Source organism: Myripristis murdjan, chromosome 2 (genome assembly GCF_902150065.1).
Source record: "Myripristis murdjan chromosome 2, fMyrMur1.1, whole genome shotgun sequence".
Classification (NCBI taxonomy): Eukaryota; Metazoa; Chordata; class Actinopteri; order Holocentriformes; family Holocentridae; genus Myripristis; species Myripristis murdjan.
In genome coordinates this window covers 10,768,849-10,791,239 of record NC_043981.1, presented here as the reverse complement: position 1 = coordinate 10,791,239, position 22,391 = coordinate 10,768,849, and the positions used below count along the sequence as shown (strand labels likewise).

Below are 22,391 nucleotides of genomic sequence, written 5' to 3'. Positions count from 1 at the left end.
GAGAGACAGAGAGAGACACAATGAGAGGGTAAGAGAGTGAGTGAGGGAGTGCTGAGGAACAGTATAGGTCAAAGCACATCAATGTGAAACCACTGAATCCCCTTAGAGAACGAAGAAAAAAAAATGCAGACAGAAATCCCATGAAATCCTACAGCCACAGAAGTGCAACACTGGAGGCGTATAAAAGATGACAGCCCTATAAAATACAACAGCATTATACATTACAGCTTCCTCGTATCTGTAATCACAGTGTAATAAGACAGTAATAAAATGTTATGTATGATAAATCATGAGGCGTTACACAGAAACTATTAATATTGCATGAAAAAGGGTGACTGGGCACTGCGCTCGCCTATTAGATTGCTTCCTCTAGGTGTGATCAAACCTCACAATTTGATCATTAATTATTCGGTAAAGGTCAAGTGCATGGCATGCTTTATTGATAGAGAAATTCTCTTTTGGCTTTCTCTCCCTCTCATGGAGGCCTGAGTGCAGGGTCAGCTACTGAACACTGCCCTCTGGAGGGATGCAATGTTTTGCTCAAGGACAGTTCAGCAGGGCAGATGCTTGCCAACGTGGGGGATTGAACGCCTCCAGTTGAAGGGCCCTGTTCCCCAATGATAGGGACAATGGGAGCAATGAAGCCAGCTGTGGCACAATATGCCAGAGAGGCAGAGCTGGGACTTCCCAAGTTCAGCCAAAGACACTTGGTTTTCACCTTTACAGTGATGCAAAATTTAAGAGGGAATTGCTTGAGTTGAATTTCCGAATCACTTAATTTGCAGAGCACAATAAATGCACAGGAATTTCTCTTGGGAAATGGTGCAGAAGCATATCAGTGACTCATTTAGTGACATATGTATATACTGGCATAAGCGACATGGCACAGGGACAGCCGAACCGCACAGCACATTAGGCCTATCGCTGTATGTGCAGTCAACACTCTGTCACTACCGCTCTGTCATTTGAGCAGCACAGGATATGACAGTTTCAAGCCACAGGTACAGGCTGGTGAGAGTCTGGTGGGTGCAGTGGGAAACTTTGCCACGAGCCACTGGAGATGTAATGAATAGTGCAGAAATGCATGAGTAAAAGGAAAAAAACCCACCCTTGGATACTCAAAACCACTAGATGTCATCAATCTGTAATGGTCGATGCATTCCAGGGGTTACTTTGTGCTGAAATGTTGTGATTTACAGTTTGGTGTACCCACTTTCCCCTCACTGTGTGTCATTTACTTTGACTTCAGGTAGTGATTTCCTCCATTTCTCAGAAAGCCTTTCACCATCCCCTAGAGAATTTGCCAGAATTTGATGCTGTCAATCACAAGTATCTTAAGAGCGTATGGTTATATAAATATAGCTAGTTAGCCAACTGCACCCCTTACTCAAAATGCAACGTGTCAGTGTGACTGCACTGCATTCAGGTCTACTGACCTGAATGCAGTGAAATTTGTATCTCCTGCTTGTTTTGATGGATTTCTCTCTGCATGATTGTTGATTGTAGATGTGAAATGATGGTCCGAGAAGGACGGCCTTGCTCTTTGACTGAGGGACTCAATGTGTATCATTCAGTGACTATTATTCAGCCAATGCAGTAGGAGGCAAAGAGAAAATGTTGATAGTGTTGGTAGTGTTTCATGATGAGAACCACAGCAGATCTGTCAAACAAACAGTGGTGAATGGGGGAAAAAAAACACCATAACCTAAAGGTCTTCATAAACCAGCAGTTTCTGAAGAAGACTCTTGGAAAACAGCACTGACATTTGACAAACCAAGCTGTACACTTGAAAGAAATAAGTTCCCTAAGGGCCCCAAAATGTCATGGGCTGTGATAACAGACGGCAACCCGCAAAATGACAGATTTTCCCTTTAAATTGTCCTGACAAGAATAGCTGTGGTGAAAGCTGAAGTGCATTTAAATTGTGTACGAGTTAATAAGCTGGCCGGTTTGTAATATACTTTTCTATTGTGCTCTTTACAAATGCCATTTATCAATGTCACACGCAGTTTATCTCGTCTGGGAGCACAGCAAAGTGCCATAAATTGAATTCAAATCATTTCCAGCACAAAATATATATGATGTAATTAAGATGGTCTGTTCTTCCTGGTGGGAGCCTGTGTCTTGCTTCTTGCTTCTGGATTCATTTTGGCCCAAAAAAAAAAAAGGTGTTCAATTTCCTACTCCCTGCCACAAGCGAGAATGCCATCAAATTATTTACAGTAATCATTTCAGAAGATCAATTCTCTGTGTCACATTCGCCCAATAACTCTGACATGCTCAGTGCCTCCACGTATAAACCCCCCACATGAGGGCTGAACGAATTAAAACCAGAACTATTAGATGCACACCCAGGGGCTTGTTTCTTTTCACAGGATGCCAGTAGGATGTAGATTACAACACGGCACAAGTAAATAGCCTATTTCCAGATATAAGGTCTGTGATGAGACTCATATCACCATGTGTTTAATATCAGCATTTACAAATCATTTACTGAGACTACTTTTTTAAATATGAATGCTTCCATATGGTCAAAATCATTGAGTTTTGACAGGATACAGAAGTCAGCAAAGGGCAGTTTAGAGGGTCTAAACCTAATGCATAAGCAATACCTTATTGATCTACCATCATTATCATAATCCTTTCCAAAATAAGCAAACAGCTGCAGTGTGGTAAAGTATTATGAGTATTATGAAAGTTATGAGCTGTGAATTACGTTGTGGGCAATCTGAAATCCCTACTGCTGGAAAGCATTTTTAAATCTGTGCGTTTCTTAGAGCTCCAGCGGCAGGAAAATTAGCTCTGTCTCAATTCTGCTTAGTCAAACTGAGTTTTTTACAGTCATGTTACAGCAGGCAGCCTGCCAGAAGAAAAAATTGAATTTGTGAGAGGAAGTCATGCACGTTGAAGATCAATTAGCATCCACTTCATGCTTTTTAGAAATACAAAAATCAGTTCCTCTGTCACCTTCAGCTCGGCAGGCTGCACCTCCAAAGCCATGTTCATCAACGTCATCTGAAATCATTCATGTGCGCTCGGCACCCACTCTGATATGTCATTGCCTAATTGAGATTAAACCACTGCATTTCTTGTCACAGGAGATAAATGAAGGACTGTAGGACATTTCTGAAATTAAATGGGACATTTTTTCCCCCCACTCATACAATATCAGTTTCTGGTTGTGTGCCAGCGCGCAGGCTTAAATGAGAGAATTTGGCAGGACTGCTGGTATTAACGACCCTGGCAGCGTTGTGAGGTTGAAAAAGACAGTGTTCACAAAAGAGATGGGCTTGGTTTCTCCAGCATTACCTTCTGACAAGACACAGTGTGAAAAAAAGTATTGATGTAATGACTTCAAGGCGCAATGTAATTCCAAAAAGAGGATCAGTCCTGCGGGAGGGAGATGTATTTGAGATCTGTGGCATTCATGCTCCAAAGGCACTGTCAAAATAAATCTCTAGCAATGGATTTTTGGAGGCTTAGGCATACTGTTCACAGCAAGCAAAAGATACTGGCCATGAATTGTTGTTATGACCCCTTGACTACATGGTAAAATCCCACTGAGCAGTTTTCCGCAGAAGGTTATATCCCCCACTTTCCATTTTTACTCCCTTTTCACCTCCTTAGAGTAGTGTTGCAAAATCTGACAGAGTGGTGTACCACAATGCGATGCTGCCCTTTGCTTTATGGAATAAAACACAGGACTGATGGATTTCACTTGTCCACGTTAAGTGACATGGATTAGCAGCCAGATAAATCACTGTACTTGATATTAGGCTATAAACTGAGCAGCATTATGAAATGCACAATGCACTCATCTACTTATCTGGATTTATTCCGTCTCTGTTTCTCCCTCTCACACGCACACATCAAATGCCAATATGCCAGACACCGACAGGCTTACTTCATTAAAACGACGGCATGCACTTAAAACGCGAGATTAGTGACTCCAGGTTAACCTAGAGAGCAGCGCCTACTGTAATCCGAGGAGTGATTCACACAAAAGGCAGCAGCTCCATAAACACCTCTCCAGCCCACACATGGCAAAGCACATCCATTATAGTTGCATCGGCATCACAAACTAACATTTGGTCAAAGTAATCCTCAAAAGGCGAGTTGAAAATTCCTCCATTATCACAGGGGCTGAACCGGGCTGTGCAGTTGGACTTATAAAGCGCTCTGCGTCTGGCTGGTGGGCAGCACAGGGCAAAATTAACTACCAGAGCCAGGGTCAAATGACGCATTCCGAAACCACACAGCGAGCACAATAGTAGATTATGGACTTATCTTCCCCGTTAAATGAATTTCTCTCCGAAATAGCTACAGCGGTCGAGCAATTAGTGCCCGGATAACGTGCGATGCTGAGCACGCCGGAGAAAAAAGCGACATTTCCCGCATCTTTTGAAACCTACCCGTTTTGTTCTCCATGCCCCATACGGCCACAACTTGTCCTGGACGCTGCTGGCGTGTCCGTCCCAGACTGTGCGGGCTGCTCCTCTGATCAGCTTCTCCCGGCAGGAGCGTGGAGAAGAGGCTGCAGCCGGCGGAGGAGAGGAGCTGTCCAATCAGCACCGCCTGATGAGGGGCGAGCAGCCAATCGGTCCGGAAGCGAGGAGGATGCTGCTTTGTTTAACGGGGATTGACTTTCAAGCAACAGAGCGACGCTTGTCACGCCTGGCTGAGCTGAAGGTCTCCGGGCGAAAAAAAAAAAAAAAAAAAAAAAAAAAATACAACTCACGACCCCGTTAACTATTGGAGATGATTTCAAAGGAGGCTTCATGATGATTTAATTATCATGTCTAGCACCTGAGAATTTGTTTTATAGACCTCTGGGTTACCAATTGGTGGCATGTGGACCACCAAGGGCCTCAAAAGCCCCAGGCAGGTGAAATTATACTGGCTGTGAATGTGCAAACGAATTAGTACATCTTAAACAGCTGCATGAGCAGTTTCACCTGCCTGATTGGGTGGTCAGCTAACATGACAGGGCAGATGTCTAATGTACATGGACTAATGGTGACAGCTGGCATTGTGGGAAACCAGTACCTTGCCCTGGGGCCCCTTGCAGGACAGTTTTTGACATGACACCTGCATAACCTTCATCAGTCAACGGGCGTCCGGGGATAAAATGATTGAAAAAGAACAAAACTGCATCTGTTTTGGGTTGGCAGTATGAACACAGCAGCAAAGATGGCAACAAAAAAAAAAGACTAAATAACCCAATTAAAAAGATGCTAAACAGCATTCCTGTAAAGGATGCTCAGTTATTGAACCATGAATATCAGTACTTCCCCTACTAAAAGTCAGCAGGAAGTGGTGTGACCTGCATTGATTTTTTTAAGCCATTACATGTGGTGCATTACTGTATGTTTTTAAACATGTAATTAACATTTCAGCGAGGCTTTTTTAGCGAATTACCCCATGTCACCAAGCTGTAACCGAGTAGAAAGTTAAAAAAAAAAAAGATCTGTTAGAGGTGACAAAAGCTACCTAATGGAAAAATCTGTAACTCCAACAATCGGCCTGCTCCCTCAGTGAAAATCAATAGGACTTTAGCCAAAGAGATCTCAGCTGGACTGTGTTATCTAGGTAGGCCATAGATCAAACTACCCAGCTACACAATGAGAAACCACCAAGTACCACGGCCAACTTCCCTTGTCTGTGCACTCACTGATTAAAAAGTCATGTAGTGCAGACATTATGAGGCTTTATTTTTTACCAGGAGATATACAATAAAATTGGAAAAGAAAAAAAAAAAAAACCTCTTCAGACTACAAAGAAACCTGACAGCCATTTGTTCAGATAAAGCAACAAAGAAAATCACTATGTTTGTAATGATGCACATATTGAAAATTGCATATTGCAAATATAGCCCTGTTTTGATAGTTCCACAAAAAACAGATATGCATACCAAATAACATACAAGAACAAATATCCATTTTCCATTTACTTATTCTCTGCACACCAGGTGCATTCAAAGAGCATCCAAACAAACCCAGATAGTGAATTACAGAGCAAAAAATACAATTTCTAAACTCAGTACAAAAAAAAGAAATGCTAAAATAAATCAGATCAGTTCATCTCTCCATGGGCGACATAGGTGTAAAATTACATGTGGTCAAAATGCTGTCTGATTTTGGTTGATTGGGCTGGTTGGAGGTGTATTCAGGAGTTGTTGGTGTCATCATCATCATCATCATCGTCATCATCGTAGTATCTGTTCCTCTTGATCTGTTCCTCCACTGTCAGGGATTCATCATCATCATTCCACAGAGAGGTGTGTGTGCTGAAATTTATGGCAAAGCTGTCGCTGTTTTCATCCTTCCCCCTTGCTTCTCGGACTTTATCAGAGGTTGAATCCATCCCGAAATCCAAAAGGTCATCCAGCGCTGACACCAGGGGCGTCTCACTAGCAGATTGACTGAAGATGTCAGATTTGAAATCAGATAGCAGGCTGGAGCTGCTAGTACTTAAGCCAGCAAAAATGTCCTCAAGGAAGCTTGATGTGCTAATCTTTGGCTCGATAGTCTCATTTTTGAAAGAAAATGTTCCCTCAGCTGTCTCAGTGAAGAAATTTGTGTCTGAATAGCGGTCTGTGGCCTCCGTACATTTGGCACCCACTGGCACAAAAGCATCATCCCTCTGTGCCAATTGCAGCACATTTGTTGGCATCCATGTTGATTCTTCACAATGATCATCTAGTAACAAATCTGGTACTGCAGTTGAACCAGTCAAAGAGAATGGCTGATTTTTCTCTTCCTCCTCCTCATCAAGCTCTTGAAAAAGAGTTTCATGGTCAGGCAATAACTGAGTATTATTGTTGTTATTGTTTGAGTTTGCATTCAGCGCCTGTCCTGCCTGCGCCTCCTCATCTATTACCGTGACCTTTACAGCCTCCCCATTGTTCACACTGTCATTATTTGCTTTATCTATCCCCTCCTGGTTTGTAGTCTCACCCGCTGCTCCTCCCATCTGTCCACTGTGCCCATTTACTTTCACCTCCTCATCCTCTTTCCCACTTTTATCATCATCCTTCTCAGTAACGTTCACCATTTCCACGGCTTTACCATCGTTCCCTTCACTTTCCTTTTTTAGCTCCACTCCTGGGTCGGCCTCAGAGTCCATTTGAGAATCTACTTGTGCCGCAGTTACAATGCCACTGTTTGACTCTTTGGTTTCTTGAGTGGGAGTAGCATTCACTGGTGCTTCAGTGGCTGCCACGGAGGGGGCTGGAGCTTCCTTCTCAACTGGAGTCTCCTCAGGCTTTTTTACATTCTCTGTCACAGAGGCACTGTCTTGTACCATGACATTTTCCTGGGGTCCATTTCCTACTTTAGCTACAGGATTATCAGTCTCTTTTAATGAAGGCTTAATAGGCTGACTTTGGTGTTCCTCTTTCTGTGTTGAGGTCTCCTGAGGCGGCCATGCTGGCTTAACCAACTTCAGCTCCTCCTCCACATTGAAGGATTTCTTTGGCGAATCAGTTTGCGGGGGCCATACTACGGAAATCTTACTGGTGGGCTTTTTGTTTTCATCCACTGGTTTGATTATGTCATTGTGTGCATCTGATGTGTCTGCCTTTGTTGAAATGATGCTGCTTTGGACTGGGGAATTTCTGGAATCCATAACTTTCTTGTTTGGTGTTGGTGATCTTATTTTGTTTTTTTCATCCGAATTCTGCTGGTTCTTAGCATTCCATAGTTCTTTGTGTGGTTTCTCTCCAAATCCCTCATCATAATTTCCTTTGGACTTGAATAGTTGTTTGTAATGTGGCTTGCAGTACATTCGTCCATGGAGAGAGGCATAGTTTCCAAGGCTGTAAAAAAAAGAGAGAAAACAGGTTACAATGCAAGTAAAGTGAATAAAAGCAATAACTGATGTCATTTTGTGAAACAGGTCACCTTAGTTTGCCACTGCAATGTGCACAACGGAAGCAGCTTTTATGGAAGTTTTGTTTGTCCGCGATCAGCGATTCCATGGGGTACACCCTCTTCCGACACACCGTGCACAGTTCGGACTCTGGAACTCGTGTTTTCTGTAGGAAGTACAAATTGAGATTTTTTTTTAGTTCAGTTCAAAGAGCCAATAAGAGCATCATCATTTCAGCATATCCATATGGTGCAGACTCTTTGATGTTTTAGAAAATGTAATGCAATGATAATTACCAGCTGTAAAGTTAATTTTCAAAAAAAAAAAAAAAAAAAAATGGATTGGGAGTGGTATTAATAAGAACTCTGAAACTTGTGCAAATTCAATTACTGAAAGTTTCTGATTATTCTTTACATTTCATTAACACAGACTGACAAGTGTGACTTCATTAGTAACCGTCAAATACAGAGGAATCAAAAATATTGTCATTTTTGCTGAGTACATGTCAAGCAATTCACCATTGTCTTCCAACACAGCACCACACACCAAAGCATGCAGAGAGTTAGTCCAATATGTTATTTTCATTGCCTCTTGACAAGCTTCACATATTTGATGAACAAATAGATAAAACTATAGCTTATGAATCCTAAAAAGTGTGAAGCTGCCAGTAGCAACTCTTCAAAGCTTTAGTGGTTACTGAAATAAATGCTACAAATGAAAGGAGACACCTCAGAGGAAATGCAGTAACATAAATAATGTCAAATGTCAATGTTTCTCTTTCCATCACAATGTGATTGATGCCCTTAATTCTCACACAGGAGGCATGTTAAACACACCGTCACTCTTGTTTAGTAGCCTCATGCTGCACAGCGTGGTTTACCCGTCACAACAGTCTCCTGCTGATGTGTCACAAACTGCGAAGTCCTCTGCTCAGTGACACTGAAACCCAAGTTCTGGAAAACTCCTTGGCTCTCGGCCCACGACTGCTGGAAGCTCCTCAGCAGCTCCTCGGTCGAGGCCTCGGGGGGAACGGCTACTGTTGGAACTTTCCCCCTCACCACGTCAGCGTAGGACGGGGGGTTACCGCGGGTCATGGAGCTCTCCGAGTGCGTGGTTTTCTCATTCCTCATCTCGCTTGTCACGTTTCCATAGTCATCAATGCTGGAGAATTGCTCAGTGATTGATGTTGTTTCTGAGTGCCCCACCGGTTCCAAATTGGCTGATTCAAATTCTCTTCTTTCTATTTGTTCTCTTAGCTCTCTGGCTGCCTGAGAACTGTGCTCTCCTGTCTCAAACACATCCTTTATCGCTTTGACATTGAATGTAGGAATTTCTTCACTCTTTGGTGTTTTCGGCTCTGCCTCCGCATCCTCTGTGTCACTCCCCAGCCTCTCTGCAATGACAATGGGCTCTTTTCTGGTGTAAACCTTTGGTTGTGGGGACTCAAACCTATTGACCAGCTTTGAGAGGTCAACCCTTGGGAGATCCTCTTTCAGAAGTTCTATAGTCACAGTCTCGGTGACCTCTTCATTATCAGCACCCAGGCGTTCTGGGATGTCGATGGGATCCTTCCGAATGTAAGTCCTGTTGACTTCAGCCCTCTGGGCCTCTTCAAAGAAAGACTTTTTGTCCTTGACAGTCATCATGGAGTCCACCATTTCTGTCACATCTACTAGCCCCTGTTCAAGGGTCTCTTCGTGAGTCTCTGTGTCTCCAAGTGGAGATGATTCCTCTCTTTCAGCCACAGAAAACCCTGGTGCCGGCACGGGAGGCGGAGGGGTCATGCCCCGGGAGAGTTTACTGGTTGTGTCCTTCAACTTCATCAACTTCTCTGAACGGCTCAGGGTGGGAGAGGGTGTGGCCCTGCTGAAGTGTGATGTGGGCGTGTATGACTTGCGAGGAGGGGGTGGTGGTGTCCCTGCAGCTTTGTATGGTGGAGGAGAAGGGGTCACTCTGAGTGGTGAATCTGTCCTTCTCACTGATTCAATAGTAATGAAAGTGGGTGACGGAGTGCGGATACTTGTTAACGGGGAGGAAACCCTCTGATCAGTATTAGCCACCTCACTCAGGTTCTGATGCATTTTGCTTTCATGAGATGACTTTTTCTCCTCAACCACCTTCTTTTGTGTCTCCACTTTGGATGAGCCAATGCTAATTTTAGAAATCTTTGCAGTTGCTCCACTGACAACCTTCTTGTCAGGTTTTGGAGGCACTGGGGGCGGCGCTGGTGGTGCCTCTTTGACTTGCTTTTCCACAGCTGCCAAGTTTTCTTCCAAAACTGTGACCTTTACTTCAACAATATTTCTCAGGTAGACAACCATCTCTTTGAGCTTTTTCTTACTCCGTTGAAGAGCAATTTCACTTAAATTCTTTTTCTCATCCAAGCCCATCATCCAGTCAGGGACCTCACTTATAATCATCCTGACAGCATTAGAATCTATTTTGCTTGATGTACCCTGAAGCTCTTTTATTTGAGTGAGTAGTTTCTGCAGTAATTTACATTTCTCTGAGTCCATGCTCTCTTCAGAACATTGAACTTCATCTGTATGGACCATTTTAGTAGTCCCTTTCACCAACACATCCTGAGGCACACCTTTTGATTTCCCAGCCATAACTGGCATTTTATTTATTTGTGCTCTTTGCTGCTGCTGCTGTGAAATTTTTATCTGCTGTTTTTGTGTGTGAACAGCTTCCTGCCTCTGAAAGTTTTGCTGAACCACATTCTCAGCCACAACTATCTCCTTGTGACTCTGTTCTGCTTTCATGCTCTGTTGAGTGTGGGAAGCAGATAGGTGGTCCAGTCCTTGAGGAGAAAGTGCAGACATTATCTTAGCCTCTTTAGGCACAGAGACATTAATTGATTGGGATTGCTTTACTTCATTCTCTCTGTTTGACACCTGTTTTCCCTTTTTCAGTTGAACCTCCACAGGGGGGATCACCTGTTGTTTCTTTTCTTTGACTCTCATTTCAGTTTTTACCTCATTTCTTGCTGACATCACCTGGCTGCTTTCCTGAATCACATTTGTCCCACTCTTTTGAGAAATATCATCACTGCCTTGCTGTAAATGCAATTCACTTTTCATTGTTTCTTTTTGTCCCACAGTGTCACATTTCTCCTCTTTCATCTCTGTTGGCATCTTAAAGGTTTTCACCTTGAAACTCGGAGTTACCTTTGGAATTTTAGTAGGTTGAGCGGGAGCCGTTTTCCCCTCCTGTGTCAGTGGCACATTAATATTCTTTACATCTTCAGCTTTCAGTGTGACCGCAGACTGGGTTGGAAGATTTACATTTTCCTGGACAGCGCTCTGTGTGGAAGCGACACATTTGGTGCTAGATTTCTTAATGAACTGCTGCTGCTCTGTGACTGAGGAAGTGACCACGTTAGAACATGACTGGACTTTAATGTCGGAGCTCTCATGATGAGACTGAGCAGCCGAGACAGAAACAGTCTGATGCTTGGCTGAGGATGCAATTTTAGTCTTTTTAATGACATCAGATGAGGCAGGTGTTTTTTCTGAGGAGACCAAAGGATGCTCACTGGCAATGTGCTTTTTATCTGAGGAAATATTTGGAGATCCAGGGGCTGATTTCTTATTTACCACGGCAATCAAAGGCTTGCTCAAAGGGATGTGGGAGGGGGTTTTCTTGGCAGATGTCTCTTGAGCTGGTATTTCATCTTTGGAAGTGGCCTTACCTTCTTCAGCCTTTCCTTTTGTTGTTTCCACTGTCACTTCTTTCTCAGTTTTCTGAGCTGTGGAAAGCTCGCCACAGGCAACAGGGGACGGTGCTTGTACTTGTATATTAGCTGGGGGAGATGTGGGAGTGGTAACTCTACTTCTCTCAATTTCGTCTTTCTCCATTTTTTGTTGGCGGTATCTTTCCTCTGCAAGCATGAGAGGGGTTTTGAATTTGCGGGCATATGGTTTAGACTTTGGTGCCGGAGTGGGTTCAGGGGTTGCGGGCAACTTAATGGGAGGTACAAACACTTTTTTAGGTGGCTGTGGGGTATCCTCTTGTGTTGGTTTTACAGCTGGGGCGCTTGTAGGTATTTTTGGTTTTAACGCTGCTGTTGATTCAGACTTAATCTGCTTGCTTGTTTCAGCGTGTTTAGTCACCTCTTTTTTCTCCTCCTGGGCCGTAGCTTCCTCCTTAAGATTTGATGACGCGACTGTTTCTTGGCCAGGAGGGAGAGGAGGTGGAGGTGGTGGGGTTGGCTGCTTTTTCTGCCATTTGGGTTTAGCTTGTATTGGCTGCTTGGGTGGCTCTGGTGGCTTGGGGACTTTGAATAAGGGCCTCCCAATTGGTTTCCCTGGCTTAACAGGGGGAGGCTGAGGCATAGCATTAAGCTCTTGCTGCGAGGGAGGTGGAGGAAGGAAATCTTGTCCAGCCACAGAGGGTGGTGGTGGAGGAGGGGGAGGAGGGAAAAATTCTGGCTCCGATTTCATACTTTCCATAGGAGGTGGTGGAGGAGGGGGTGGGAGGTCACTGTCTTGCCTCATGATAGAGGGGCGGGATATGGTTGATGCTGGACTGTCCACCACTGGTGATGGTGGTGGAGGAAGGGAGAGCTCAGACTCTGAAGGTGGAGGTGGGGAAGAAGGAGGAGGCGGGAAATGAATCTCTGGCTTCCCCTTTTTGATCATTGCTTTTCCTTTCATGTCAAGGTTACGGTAATCACTCTTCATATTTTTGACGCTCTGCTTTTGTGTCAGAGCCTTATTCTCTGTTGTAGCATTTTGTTTTTGCGAGGCAGACATGTGCTGTGACACCGTTACATTTTGCTTGTGCATGACAGTCTTGTGCTCCGTCACTGTAGTCTGCACCTGTTTGATTGTCTTTGTTTCACACGTTTGCTTGGCTGCAGCAGTTGTCTGTGATGTTTTCTGAACCTCTTTCATCACATTCATGTCAACAGCTGCTTTTGTCTCTGTCTGCTCATTATTAGTCATTTGTTTATTCTTTATTGTAATAGGCTTAGGAGCTGGTGTTTTCTGTTGGGACGGCATTTTCTGTTTCACACTTTGTTCTTTAATGTTTATCTGTTGGGAGGCCTCAGAGGTATTGTCTGTTTTGGCTACAGTATGAGAGTGGTCCTCTTGGGTTATGGCATTAGTTTTCACTGATTTTCTTTCAGTGTGTGTCTGTATGTGCTTCTGTGACTCACCGCTCTGAGAGAGGTTTTTCACAGCGGGGGCTGGATTGACTGCTACACTCTCACTCTTATCCACATGTAAGCAGTCATGCTCCACTTGCTTTGCACTTAATGGATTTTTTGCAGGCACTTTTGCTTTCTTTGATGAATACATACGTTTTGGATTTGAATATTGTTTCTTTTGCATGAGACACTTTATAGTCCCTTGAACATCACCCTTTATTACCTCCTCTTTTTCAACCTGTGTTGTATCCTGCCCGTCATAGAGGGATTTTATGGATGTTTTCACATCTCCTTCAATGCTTCCTCTGCGCTGAATTCTTGGAGAGGTGGAAGGCTCCAGCAGGAGCTGGATGGTGCCTTTAACATCCCCTTGTTCACTCACTTGATGTTGGTAAATCTTTTTCTCACTTGATGCCTCATGTAAACTCTGCATGGCGGTGTAAATGTCTCCTTTGACAATCTCCTCTTTTTCTACCTCTTTCACAGTTTGTTTTGCCTCCTCCAGGGACCTCAGGGTCCCTTTGATATCACCTGGCACCAAGTCTTCAACAGTTGTTTCAGTTTTTGCAGTTGCAGATTTCTCAAGTGACTCCAGAGCACCTCTGATGTCTCCCCTGACAATTTCTGGCTTTTCCATTTCTTTGGCTTGATGTTGGGCCTCCTCCAGGGACCTCAAAGTAGAGGGTATGTCTCCTTTTACTACTTCCTCTTTCTCGATTACCACCCTCTGATTGATGGCTTGGGTCAGTGAATCCAGGGCTCCCCTGAGGTCACCTTTAACAATATCTTTTTTCTCTAGGTTTCTGTAGGTAACAGCAGGCTCAGTCATGAACACCTTAACAGTGCTGTGCACATCACCAGGGACTATATCATCCTCTGCCACTGTGCGACCTATCTGCTGCTGATTCCTTCTCAGTATGAGCTTTGTCTCTTCAATGTCACCACCTATTATACGCTCTTTCTCAACCTTTTCTGGGGCCTCATCAGATTCATACTGAAGCTGTTTCAGGTAATCCAAAGCTCCAGACTCAATGCACGTAGAGTAAAAGCTGACATTACCTCTCTCTGTGTCTCCCACCCTTATCTTCTTAGAGTCCTCTGCATCTGGGTTGGACAGAAGTCGATGAAGGGTTCTGCTGACATTGCCTTGAATTATATCCTCCTTCTCTATGCTGGCTCTCTCCCCTTTATTTAACAGAGAATAGATAGTCATTCTCACATCTCCTTTTTCATCCTCTTGAATCAGAATGCCACGCTTTGAGGAGCCCTCATTCTTCAGCAGATTGTTTATGGCCTCTTGAATGTCACCCCGGATGATTTCCTCTTTCTCAACATTGATTCCCCTTTCCTGGTTGAACAGTTGCCTCACTGTGGTGTTGATGTTGCCCCTCTCCTCCTGGTCAATAGTTATCCCCCTCTCTGTGGTCTCTCTGCGGTTCAGGAGATTCATCATAATGTTATTCAGATCCCCTCTGATAACCTCTTCCTTTTGGATTTCTGGAGCCTCTTGATTCATCAGTTTATATTTGGCCATGCGGACGTCGCCGATCTCATCCGCTTCAATGAGAATACCTTGCGAGTCAACCATTTTCTGACAGTAAAGCTCCTCAAGTGTCTCTTTAATGCTTTTACCCATTATTTCTGTCTTTTCAACATTGCTCTCATTAAATTCGTGGAAGGGAGTGGTTTCGAACAGCCATGTTGTTGTCTTCACATCAGCCTGGGGGATATCCTCCTTTGTGACAACAGGCTCTGTGTCATCAGTCTCTTTGATCCTGTCAAGGGGCTGCTTCTCAAAGAGCCACACAGACTGTTTGACATCGCCTTTCATCACTTCCTCTTTTGTCACCGTCTCCATCTCATCATATTCAGTACCATCACCATGGATCTTATCAATTGTGCGTGTTTCAAACATCCATGTGGCAGACCTAACATCCCCTTTTTGGATCTCGCTCACACTAACAGTTCTGACATACTTTTGTGACATGTCATCAGTCTCAAAACGTTGTTTGTTTGTCTTCACGTCACCTCCTTGGATGTCTGCCACTGTTTTAGACCTCACTTTTATGTCTTCTGCAATTTCATCTAACGGCTGAGTCTCAAACTTCCATCTGGCCAAGTTAACATCTCCTTTGTTGATACCTTCTTCAGTCACGGCTTTAATAACATAGACCTCCTCTGAATCTCTGATTGAGTCCAGAGGTTTAGTCTCAAATAGCCACCTTGCTCCTATTACATCTCCTCTCATGATTTCTTCCTTGGTAACTGTCGTTACTTCATGGTAGTGGCCCTCTTTGTCACGTATGGCATACAGTGGCTGATTTTCAAACATCATGGTGTAGTTTTTCACATCTCCCTTTTCTATCTCGTCTCTAATGATACTAGTAAGTTTGGAAATATCAGTCTCGGTTGACTCCTCTTGAATTTGATCTAGGGAATAAGTCTCAAAAATGAAGCGTCCTTTATCAACATTGCCACCCTGCACATCAGTCACAGTGCGCGTTTCCTTAGTTTCTTTGGACTCATCGTGAATGGCATCTATCGGCTGATTCTCAAACATCCAGGTACAGTTGACCACGTTTCCTCTCTGTATGTCCTCGGCCTGTTGTGTCTTTAACCTCTGCATTGTTTCCTCAGAGGTAGAGCTCATAATGTCTGAGGACCGATTCTCAAAGATGAACTTCATTCTTGAAACATCGCCGGACTGGATGTCAATTTCTGTAACCCTCCTGAAGGAACCAGTGTCCTCACCAGTGATGTTTTCAAGATTCTCAGTTTCAAAGAGGAAGCGGGCCAGACGCACATCTTTTCCATGGATGTCCTCTTGCTTTACAGTGCAGGTTTTAAGAATGGTCTCGGACTCTGAATCTGTATGGTCACGTATGTTATCAAGTGTCTGTGTCTCAAAGAGCCATGTGCACGTTTTGACATCCCCCTTTTGGACTTCCTCTACATCAGTCTCATTCCTCTCTACCTTTTCATACAGGACATCCATTGGTTGAGTCTCAAATAGCCACCTACAGGTTTTCACATCTCCTCTCTCAATTTCAATACCCTCTTTAGTTCTTTGCTCTTCATCTTCAACACTGCTGAAAAACTTGATGGCATCAAGTGGTTGAGTTTCAAATAACCACTTGGCAGTTTTGACATCCCCCGATTCAATTTCTTGTTTTGATATGCCTTTTATTATCTGAAATTTATTAATGCTCTCATCAAACTCATCAATAGGTCGTGTTTCAAACATCCATCTGCAGCTCCGCACATCTCCCTTCACAATCTCCTCACGCCTCACAGTTTTCACCTCATGGTAATGGCCAGAACTGTCTTGCATGGCATACATTGGGGTGGATTCAAAAAGAACTTTGTTGGATTTGACAGATCCACTTGTAACCCCCTCAACTTGTATTTTCTGTGTTCCTTCACATTTACCTAAATCCATGCTTTCAAACCTTTCCTTATAATTTGTTACATCTCCTTTATCAAGAGCCTCTATATTTACAGTCCGTGTGATCTCCTTCTTCTCTTCCCTTATATTTTCAAGTGGTTGGCTTTCAAAAACCCACTTTTGATGTCTCACATCACCCTTTTCTTCCTCAGATGCAACCATTTTTTGAAGTTTGCCTACTTCGGGCAGATCCTTCAGGTTTTCCATGGGTACGGTTTCAAACAGATATTTTGCAGACTGAACATCGCCTCCGACAATCTCCTCTGTGGCTAGGGGTCTGGCATTGGCATTGTCTTTCAGAGAATCCATAGGCTGAGTCTCAAACACAAGACAATGCCTCCTCACATCAGCTCCAATTATTTCTTCCTTTTGCATCCTGGAAATCTCCCATTCCTCATCCTTAATGGTGTCCAAGGTCTTTGTCTCAAAAAGCCATCTACCTTTGTTCACACCCCCTTGAATATTGTCCTCCATGGAAACACCACAGATCAGCTTCACCTGAGCAGGGTCTTTGTTGATCATATCGAGAGGCTGGGTTTCAAACATCCAGCGGGATGTCTTCACGTCTCCTTTCTCTGTCTCCTCCCTGCGGATTTTGGTGATCTCCAGCATCTCCCCTGAATCTCCCCTGATGACACACATGGGCTGGGTCTCAAACATGCGAGTGGTTGTTTTTACCTCCCCTTTGATCTCCTCTAGCTCAGACTTCAGGTTCAGGAAGTGACTCTCTTCAATGGTCTCTGTCTTACCGAGGGAATCCAGATGCTGGGTTTCAAAGAGATACCTGGCAGTTTTCACATCTCCTCCGGTGATGTCTTTTGTGACAACAACATCCAGGGCCTGCTCATCTTCTTGGTAGATCTTATTCAGGTAATCAAGTGGCTGCGTCTCAAAAAGCCAAGTAGCAGTGCGGACATCACCCCTCGCAAGTTCTGTTGATTTTTCTGACTCCTCAATGGAATCATGAGTCTCTGTCCCCAGAGCATCCATGGGCTGAGTCTCAAACATCCATGCTGTGTATCTGACGTCTTTGCCTGCAATGATTTCCTGCTGGGCAATGTTCCTCACTTCATTCTCATCCGGAGTGTCATCTTTGATAGTATCTAGTGGTTTGTTTTCAAACATCCAGCGCATGGACTGCACCTCCCCTTTAAGGATTTCCTCCCACTCCAGGTACTCTCTATCAGGGCTCATACTCCTTGGACTGCCGTCATCATGTTCAATAGCATAGCACGCCTGCTGGACTTCGCCACCCAGTATTTCCTCATCGTCCAGTTCAGCCTTTTCCACCTCACTGAGCTGGCTTTGGAAGTCATCTTCAAGGTTTTTGCGGACCTCTGGGTGGATGTGCTTGTAGAGGCGCTTCAGCTCAGCCTTGCTCCTCTGCTTAAAGTATTCTTCCTTGTTGACAATGTACGTCTTGTGCTGGGAAACTGGGTTATGCGGCTGGGGAGAGACACAGTACTGAGGTGCTTCCTGTGGCACCTGCAGCAGATCTGTGGGTGGGGGAGGAAAATGATCTGTCGTCTCATAAGCCACTGAGGAGGCAGTGGCTGATGAAGAGGCACTGGCAGTCTTTACTGTGGAGGATGTGTCATAGTTAATCAAGGCTGAACCTTTGGAGGACTGGGTAACTGGTGCCCATTGAAACTGGTTGAAATCCACATCAACCTATGGTTCATAAACAGTGTTGATTTAGGAAAGAAGGACAGTGAAAGCTGTGTTGCAGTTAGAAAATAATTTTCTATTGTCTTGCCATGATAAACATTGAAAAGCACAGCACAGAAGTAGAGAGTAATTGAAAAAATTGGAGTGAGGCAATATAAATTAAAAAATGATCCATCTTTGATTTTGTACAACTGAGTTTTCTCACACAAAATTACAAAGAGAATCAAGAAATAATCTTCATTTGAGTGCAAAAGCACAAATAAACAATCATGTTGGCTCTGTCAAGACAGACAATAAATGGAGTAACAATAGACATTGTTGCTTAACTATATCACCTATTAATCGTTGTTCTCCATGTTCAAGCATTGGAGGAAAGTTATGCATGTCCCTAATTATTGACTTGATTAAAATATTTATAGAAGATCACAGGAATAATATACAGGAATGTGAGTTCTGTTTAAGGATGGAGTTTCCTTTTAACATTTGTGAGAAAAAAAGTCCAACATTCCCTGAATAATGACATGAAGTCTTTCATCCAATTCAATTTATTCACCACTTCTCATGACATTCAAAATTTCCATTTAATGATCATGATGTGGCCTCATCTCCATACTGATATTTAATGGAAAACCCATCATATCTTCTATTTGGATAAACAGACAACATCATTACCTTAATTTGCTTGGTTGGTGTAGCCTCCTCAATAGTTTTTTCATACTGCTGCTTCAAAGCCTGAGTGGAAACCTTTGGTAGGTCCTCTCCTCCGACGAGCGTAACTGAATTAGACACAAGAAGAAGGCTGCCTCATTAAGTCATTCCCAGCTAGGGAGCTCAGGGGGATTGGAAAGAGAAATAAATCATTTCATTAAAAACCTGAGTAGTTTTCATTTTCTGAAACCATGCAGCGGTGATTGCCCAATTTCCACTTTCCAATATTTTACCTTCCTGACTTTGCCCTGATTAGATTTGCTGCCATGCACTGAATAGAAAATCATCTGCCCTCCAACTCATTTTCACAGCTCATCCCTTATGCAGCCATGGAGGGAACAATCATTAATATACAGGACACAAGCAGTGCTTTGATAAAAAGTGAAAATTACAATATAAAAGGCATGAGTAGAATAATGTCATTTTCAACCTGTTTCACTGAAATGGTTCCCGTAACTCGTGGCCACATTGTTATGCTGGACACTTTGATCGTGGGTCACCTGTGAAAAGATGGTAGCAAACTGTTGATAAAATCACAACAGTAGTCTGGCCTCATATTGATTTCAATCAGTGAGAAATAAAGGGTTTAGAGCAAGGTTAATTTTCTATACCCCCTCCCTCCAACACACATACACACACACTTAGTCAGTTAATTATAAGGCAAAACTCATTCTGGCTTGATTTAACTCCATTTAAGTGCTATAAATGCTATAAAAAAAATAGTTAAAATACATTCAGGCAATCAAGAAATCCTGCAAAAGCCACACAGTGGAGACTCTAAATTGTTCAGTTTTGCCAGCAGCTTTTCAGTGGTAAGACAGAACCATACAGCTGATGACCAATGGTGCGTGTAATGTACCTGTTGTTGATCATGAAAAAGGGTTGCGGCGGGGACGACCTCCCTGGCACTGCTTCTCACTGTCACCTCTGAAGAGCTGGACACCTCCTGTCAGACACAGAAAATAACAATGTAGATACACACATTCCTTTCACCCTCACAAAATGCAGGCACACACTCCCTCACACAATCTCTCATATACACACAAACCATGATCTCATCATCTCATGACTGCAAGCTGCATGTAGCAGCAGGAGGTAAGTAATTTTCAAATTCCGAGGAAGCATAATAAAATCCCTCTCTGACAAATAACATTATAGAGCTCCTCTAGAGAGAACAACTAAGTTTAAATTCAACTAAGGGAGGAGTACAGTGAGAGGTGTGGGGAGAGGAGGCAATAGATTACATAAACTGTAAAAAAAATAAAAAATACAACTGCATCAGCCATTTTTTCCCAGTGACATTCGTGTAATTTGAACTAGATGAAAGATAAATATGAGGTTTTAGGTTGTATCCTCTGCAGTTTACATGAAAGCCACACAGTGGGAGAGCTCTGTACTTCCTAAAGCACTTATCTTTCTATCTGTACAACCGGCTTTAAAATAGAACTCACATATTACACCTATGAAGGAGAAGAGATGAGCGGAAAGCGGTTTGCTGCTGCCGCTGCTGCTGTATGGAGCAATAACTTGATCAAATAGACTCAGGCATCTCCCCCTCTGAACCCCTATGTAAAATTTAGCATTCAGCAGGGCCCTTGTGCGCTCAATGAATCCATTCTGCTCCTCGCTTGAATGAGCAGATGGGGAGAATGCATGGAGGGGGAGAATTGACCTTACTTCACTGGGATCCGGTGAAAGCCCACAGCCCCATCACAAGCTGCTAACTCATTCTGGCATTTTCCTCACACGCTGGTTGGCAGTGCCGGATAGATGGGCAAAGTTCAAGGTGCCCTTTTTTATTTCACCCCCTACAAGAACGCCTTGGAGTCACTGCCACGCCGGCCCGAAATTTTTCAATAAAGAGCCACAGCAGAATGTAAATCATTCCTTGGCAGTAATATATTTCCCAATTTAGCCTAAATATATAGCTCATGAACAGATGGGGCAATACCACTCTATCTTCCCATTCCTATCATCTAAAAATGAGAAGAAAAAGTATCCTCCTCCCAGTCTCCTCCCATCATTCTTATTATCTTTCCCAATTTATTGTCCATGAAGCAGCTGCACTCTTAATACGTACTTAAACATCTTCTTAATGACATGCTTGAACCTCAGTTTTTTTTCCCCCAAACACCACAAAAAATGTTCACTTTAAGAAATTATTTCATCAAGTTTTGACTATGCAAAACTTCGTAATACAAGTGAAAGTAGGATGAGATAATCCCTCTTGTTTCCAGTGCTAATCAACTTGCTCATCAAATTTGATTTTCTTGACACGAGTGGGTCGATGTGACTGTACATTTGTTCTCAGAAAAAATCCTGACACAAGTGAAACTGCACTGGAAACAAGTGGGATTATCTCATCCAACTGACAATTTTTTTTCCATTTGTTTTAAGACAAACAAGATTAACACTGAATATGAAGCCAAATGACTTGTAAAGATAGAGATTTTTTGGTCATGTTCAAAAATACTGATTGGAACCTGTGAGAAACAAAAGTGAATTCTTGAGAATTCACAGAAAAGGAAGCATGCATTTCAACCAGGACAGTGAATCCACGGTGACTGCACATTACCTGGACGGATCTCTGCTGGATATGAAACTGGGTGACGGAGCTCTGGGAGGAGGAGGAGGCAAACTCCTGGTTCTCAAACTGTCTCTTTACGCTGGCCAGGCCACCAGGCAGTGAGCAGGCCTCTGACTCATCCATCATCTGTCAGCAGGAAACAGACAAGAGCGAAAATCACACCCAGAAACCCATTTAAACAAAGTTTAAGAGTACTGTATTGCACGGTTTATAGGCCCATTGAGATGTAAGTGATTTGACCCAGCATGAGCCACTTTATGGTCCCATTATTTTTATGTTATCATCATGTTTAAAACATTCAATTATGTTATTGCAGTTAGCAGCCCCTGCAGTGCTGGGCAATGCACGATTAGTGTTGCATTAGAGGCTTATCTCCTTGTTCTGATTAACACCACAGGTGAGGGCTTTCCTCTGGGATCCTCTAGAGGGGGTAAAGAGCATTAGGCAAGCTCACTTAGGCTCCACCTGAAATACAGCTGAGTCAACGCTGGTAACAGAGTCAGTGCTTGCAACAACATCTGCCATTTTCTAGGACACTTATTCGTGATCAGCACACTTGAAGAAGGACCAAAAATTAAATCAAATAAATGTAAAAAATGACTGACTAGCAGAGGTAAAGTGGTTTGATAGAGATTTCTGCAACAGATGGCAGCCCCACAAAGTTTAATTTCATTACTTTTTCTCCATATTTCAATATTTATCATGCTTATTAATATTTTGCTAAGAAAGGAAATATTCCTAAAAATGGAAATTCTACAATCTGTGTTGAATTTGCAAAAGGCAAATGGAAAGAAGACTTTTTTAGATCTCACCAATCTGGAAAAGGCAGTCTTTTTGAGATCTGGCCGAGAAGGTATGCACACTATTTGATATAATAAGCTCCTTTCTGGTCAGTCAATAATTTCTCCAATAAAACATTTATGTGGACATCTCTGCATATATTGCTTCCAGGGAAAAAT

At 43.2% G+C, this 22,391-nt stretch overlaps 2 protein-coding genes across 3 annotated transcripts in view; both read right to left on the bottom strand.

The window, feature by feature from the left end:
- The window catches only part of LOC115370038 (beta-1,3-galactosyltransferase 1-like), a 93,140-nt gene extending 88,650 nt beyond the window's left edge, over window positions 1–4,490 (bottom strand). The window contains exon 1 of the mRNA XM_030066842.1: window positions 4,413–4,490. The gene's annotated coding sequence lies outside the window, so the exon portion shown is untranslated. The remainder of the gene's footprint in view (window positions 1–4,412) is intronic.
- A 3,186-nt stretch (window positions 4,491–7,676) lies between these two features.
- The window catches only part of LOC115373509 (xin actin-binding repeat-containing protein 2-like), a 48,449-nt gene continuing 33,734 nt past the window's right edge, over window positions 7,677–22,391 (bottom strand). For both annotated transcript variants that reach the window (XM_030071950.1, XM_030071958.1), the window contains 7 exons: window positions 21,421–21,558; window positions 19,705–19,791; window positions 19,276–19,345; window positions 18,810–18,913; window positions 8,750–18,140; window positions 7,902–8,035; window positions 7,677–7,816 (listed from right to left, as the gene is read on the bottom strand). In XM_030071950.1, the coding sequence (XP_029927810.1) occupies window positions 7,941–8,035; window positions 8,750–18,140; window positions 18,810–18,913; window positions 19,276–19,345; window positions 19,705–19,791; window positions 21,421–21,558 (9,885 nt within the window). In that variant the 3' untranslated portion in view covers window positions 7,677–7,816; window positions 7,902–7,940. The remainder of the gene's footprint in view (window positions 7,817–7,901; window positions 8,036–8,749; window positions 18,141–18,809; window positions 18,914–19,275; window positions 19,346–19,704; window positions 19,792–21,420; window positions 21,559–22,391) is intronic.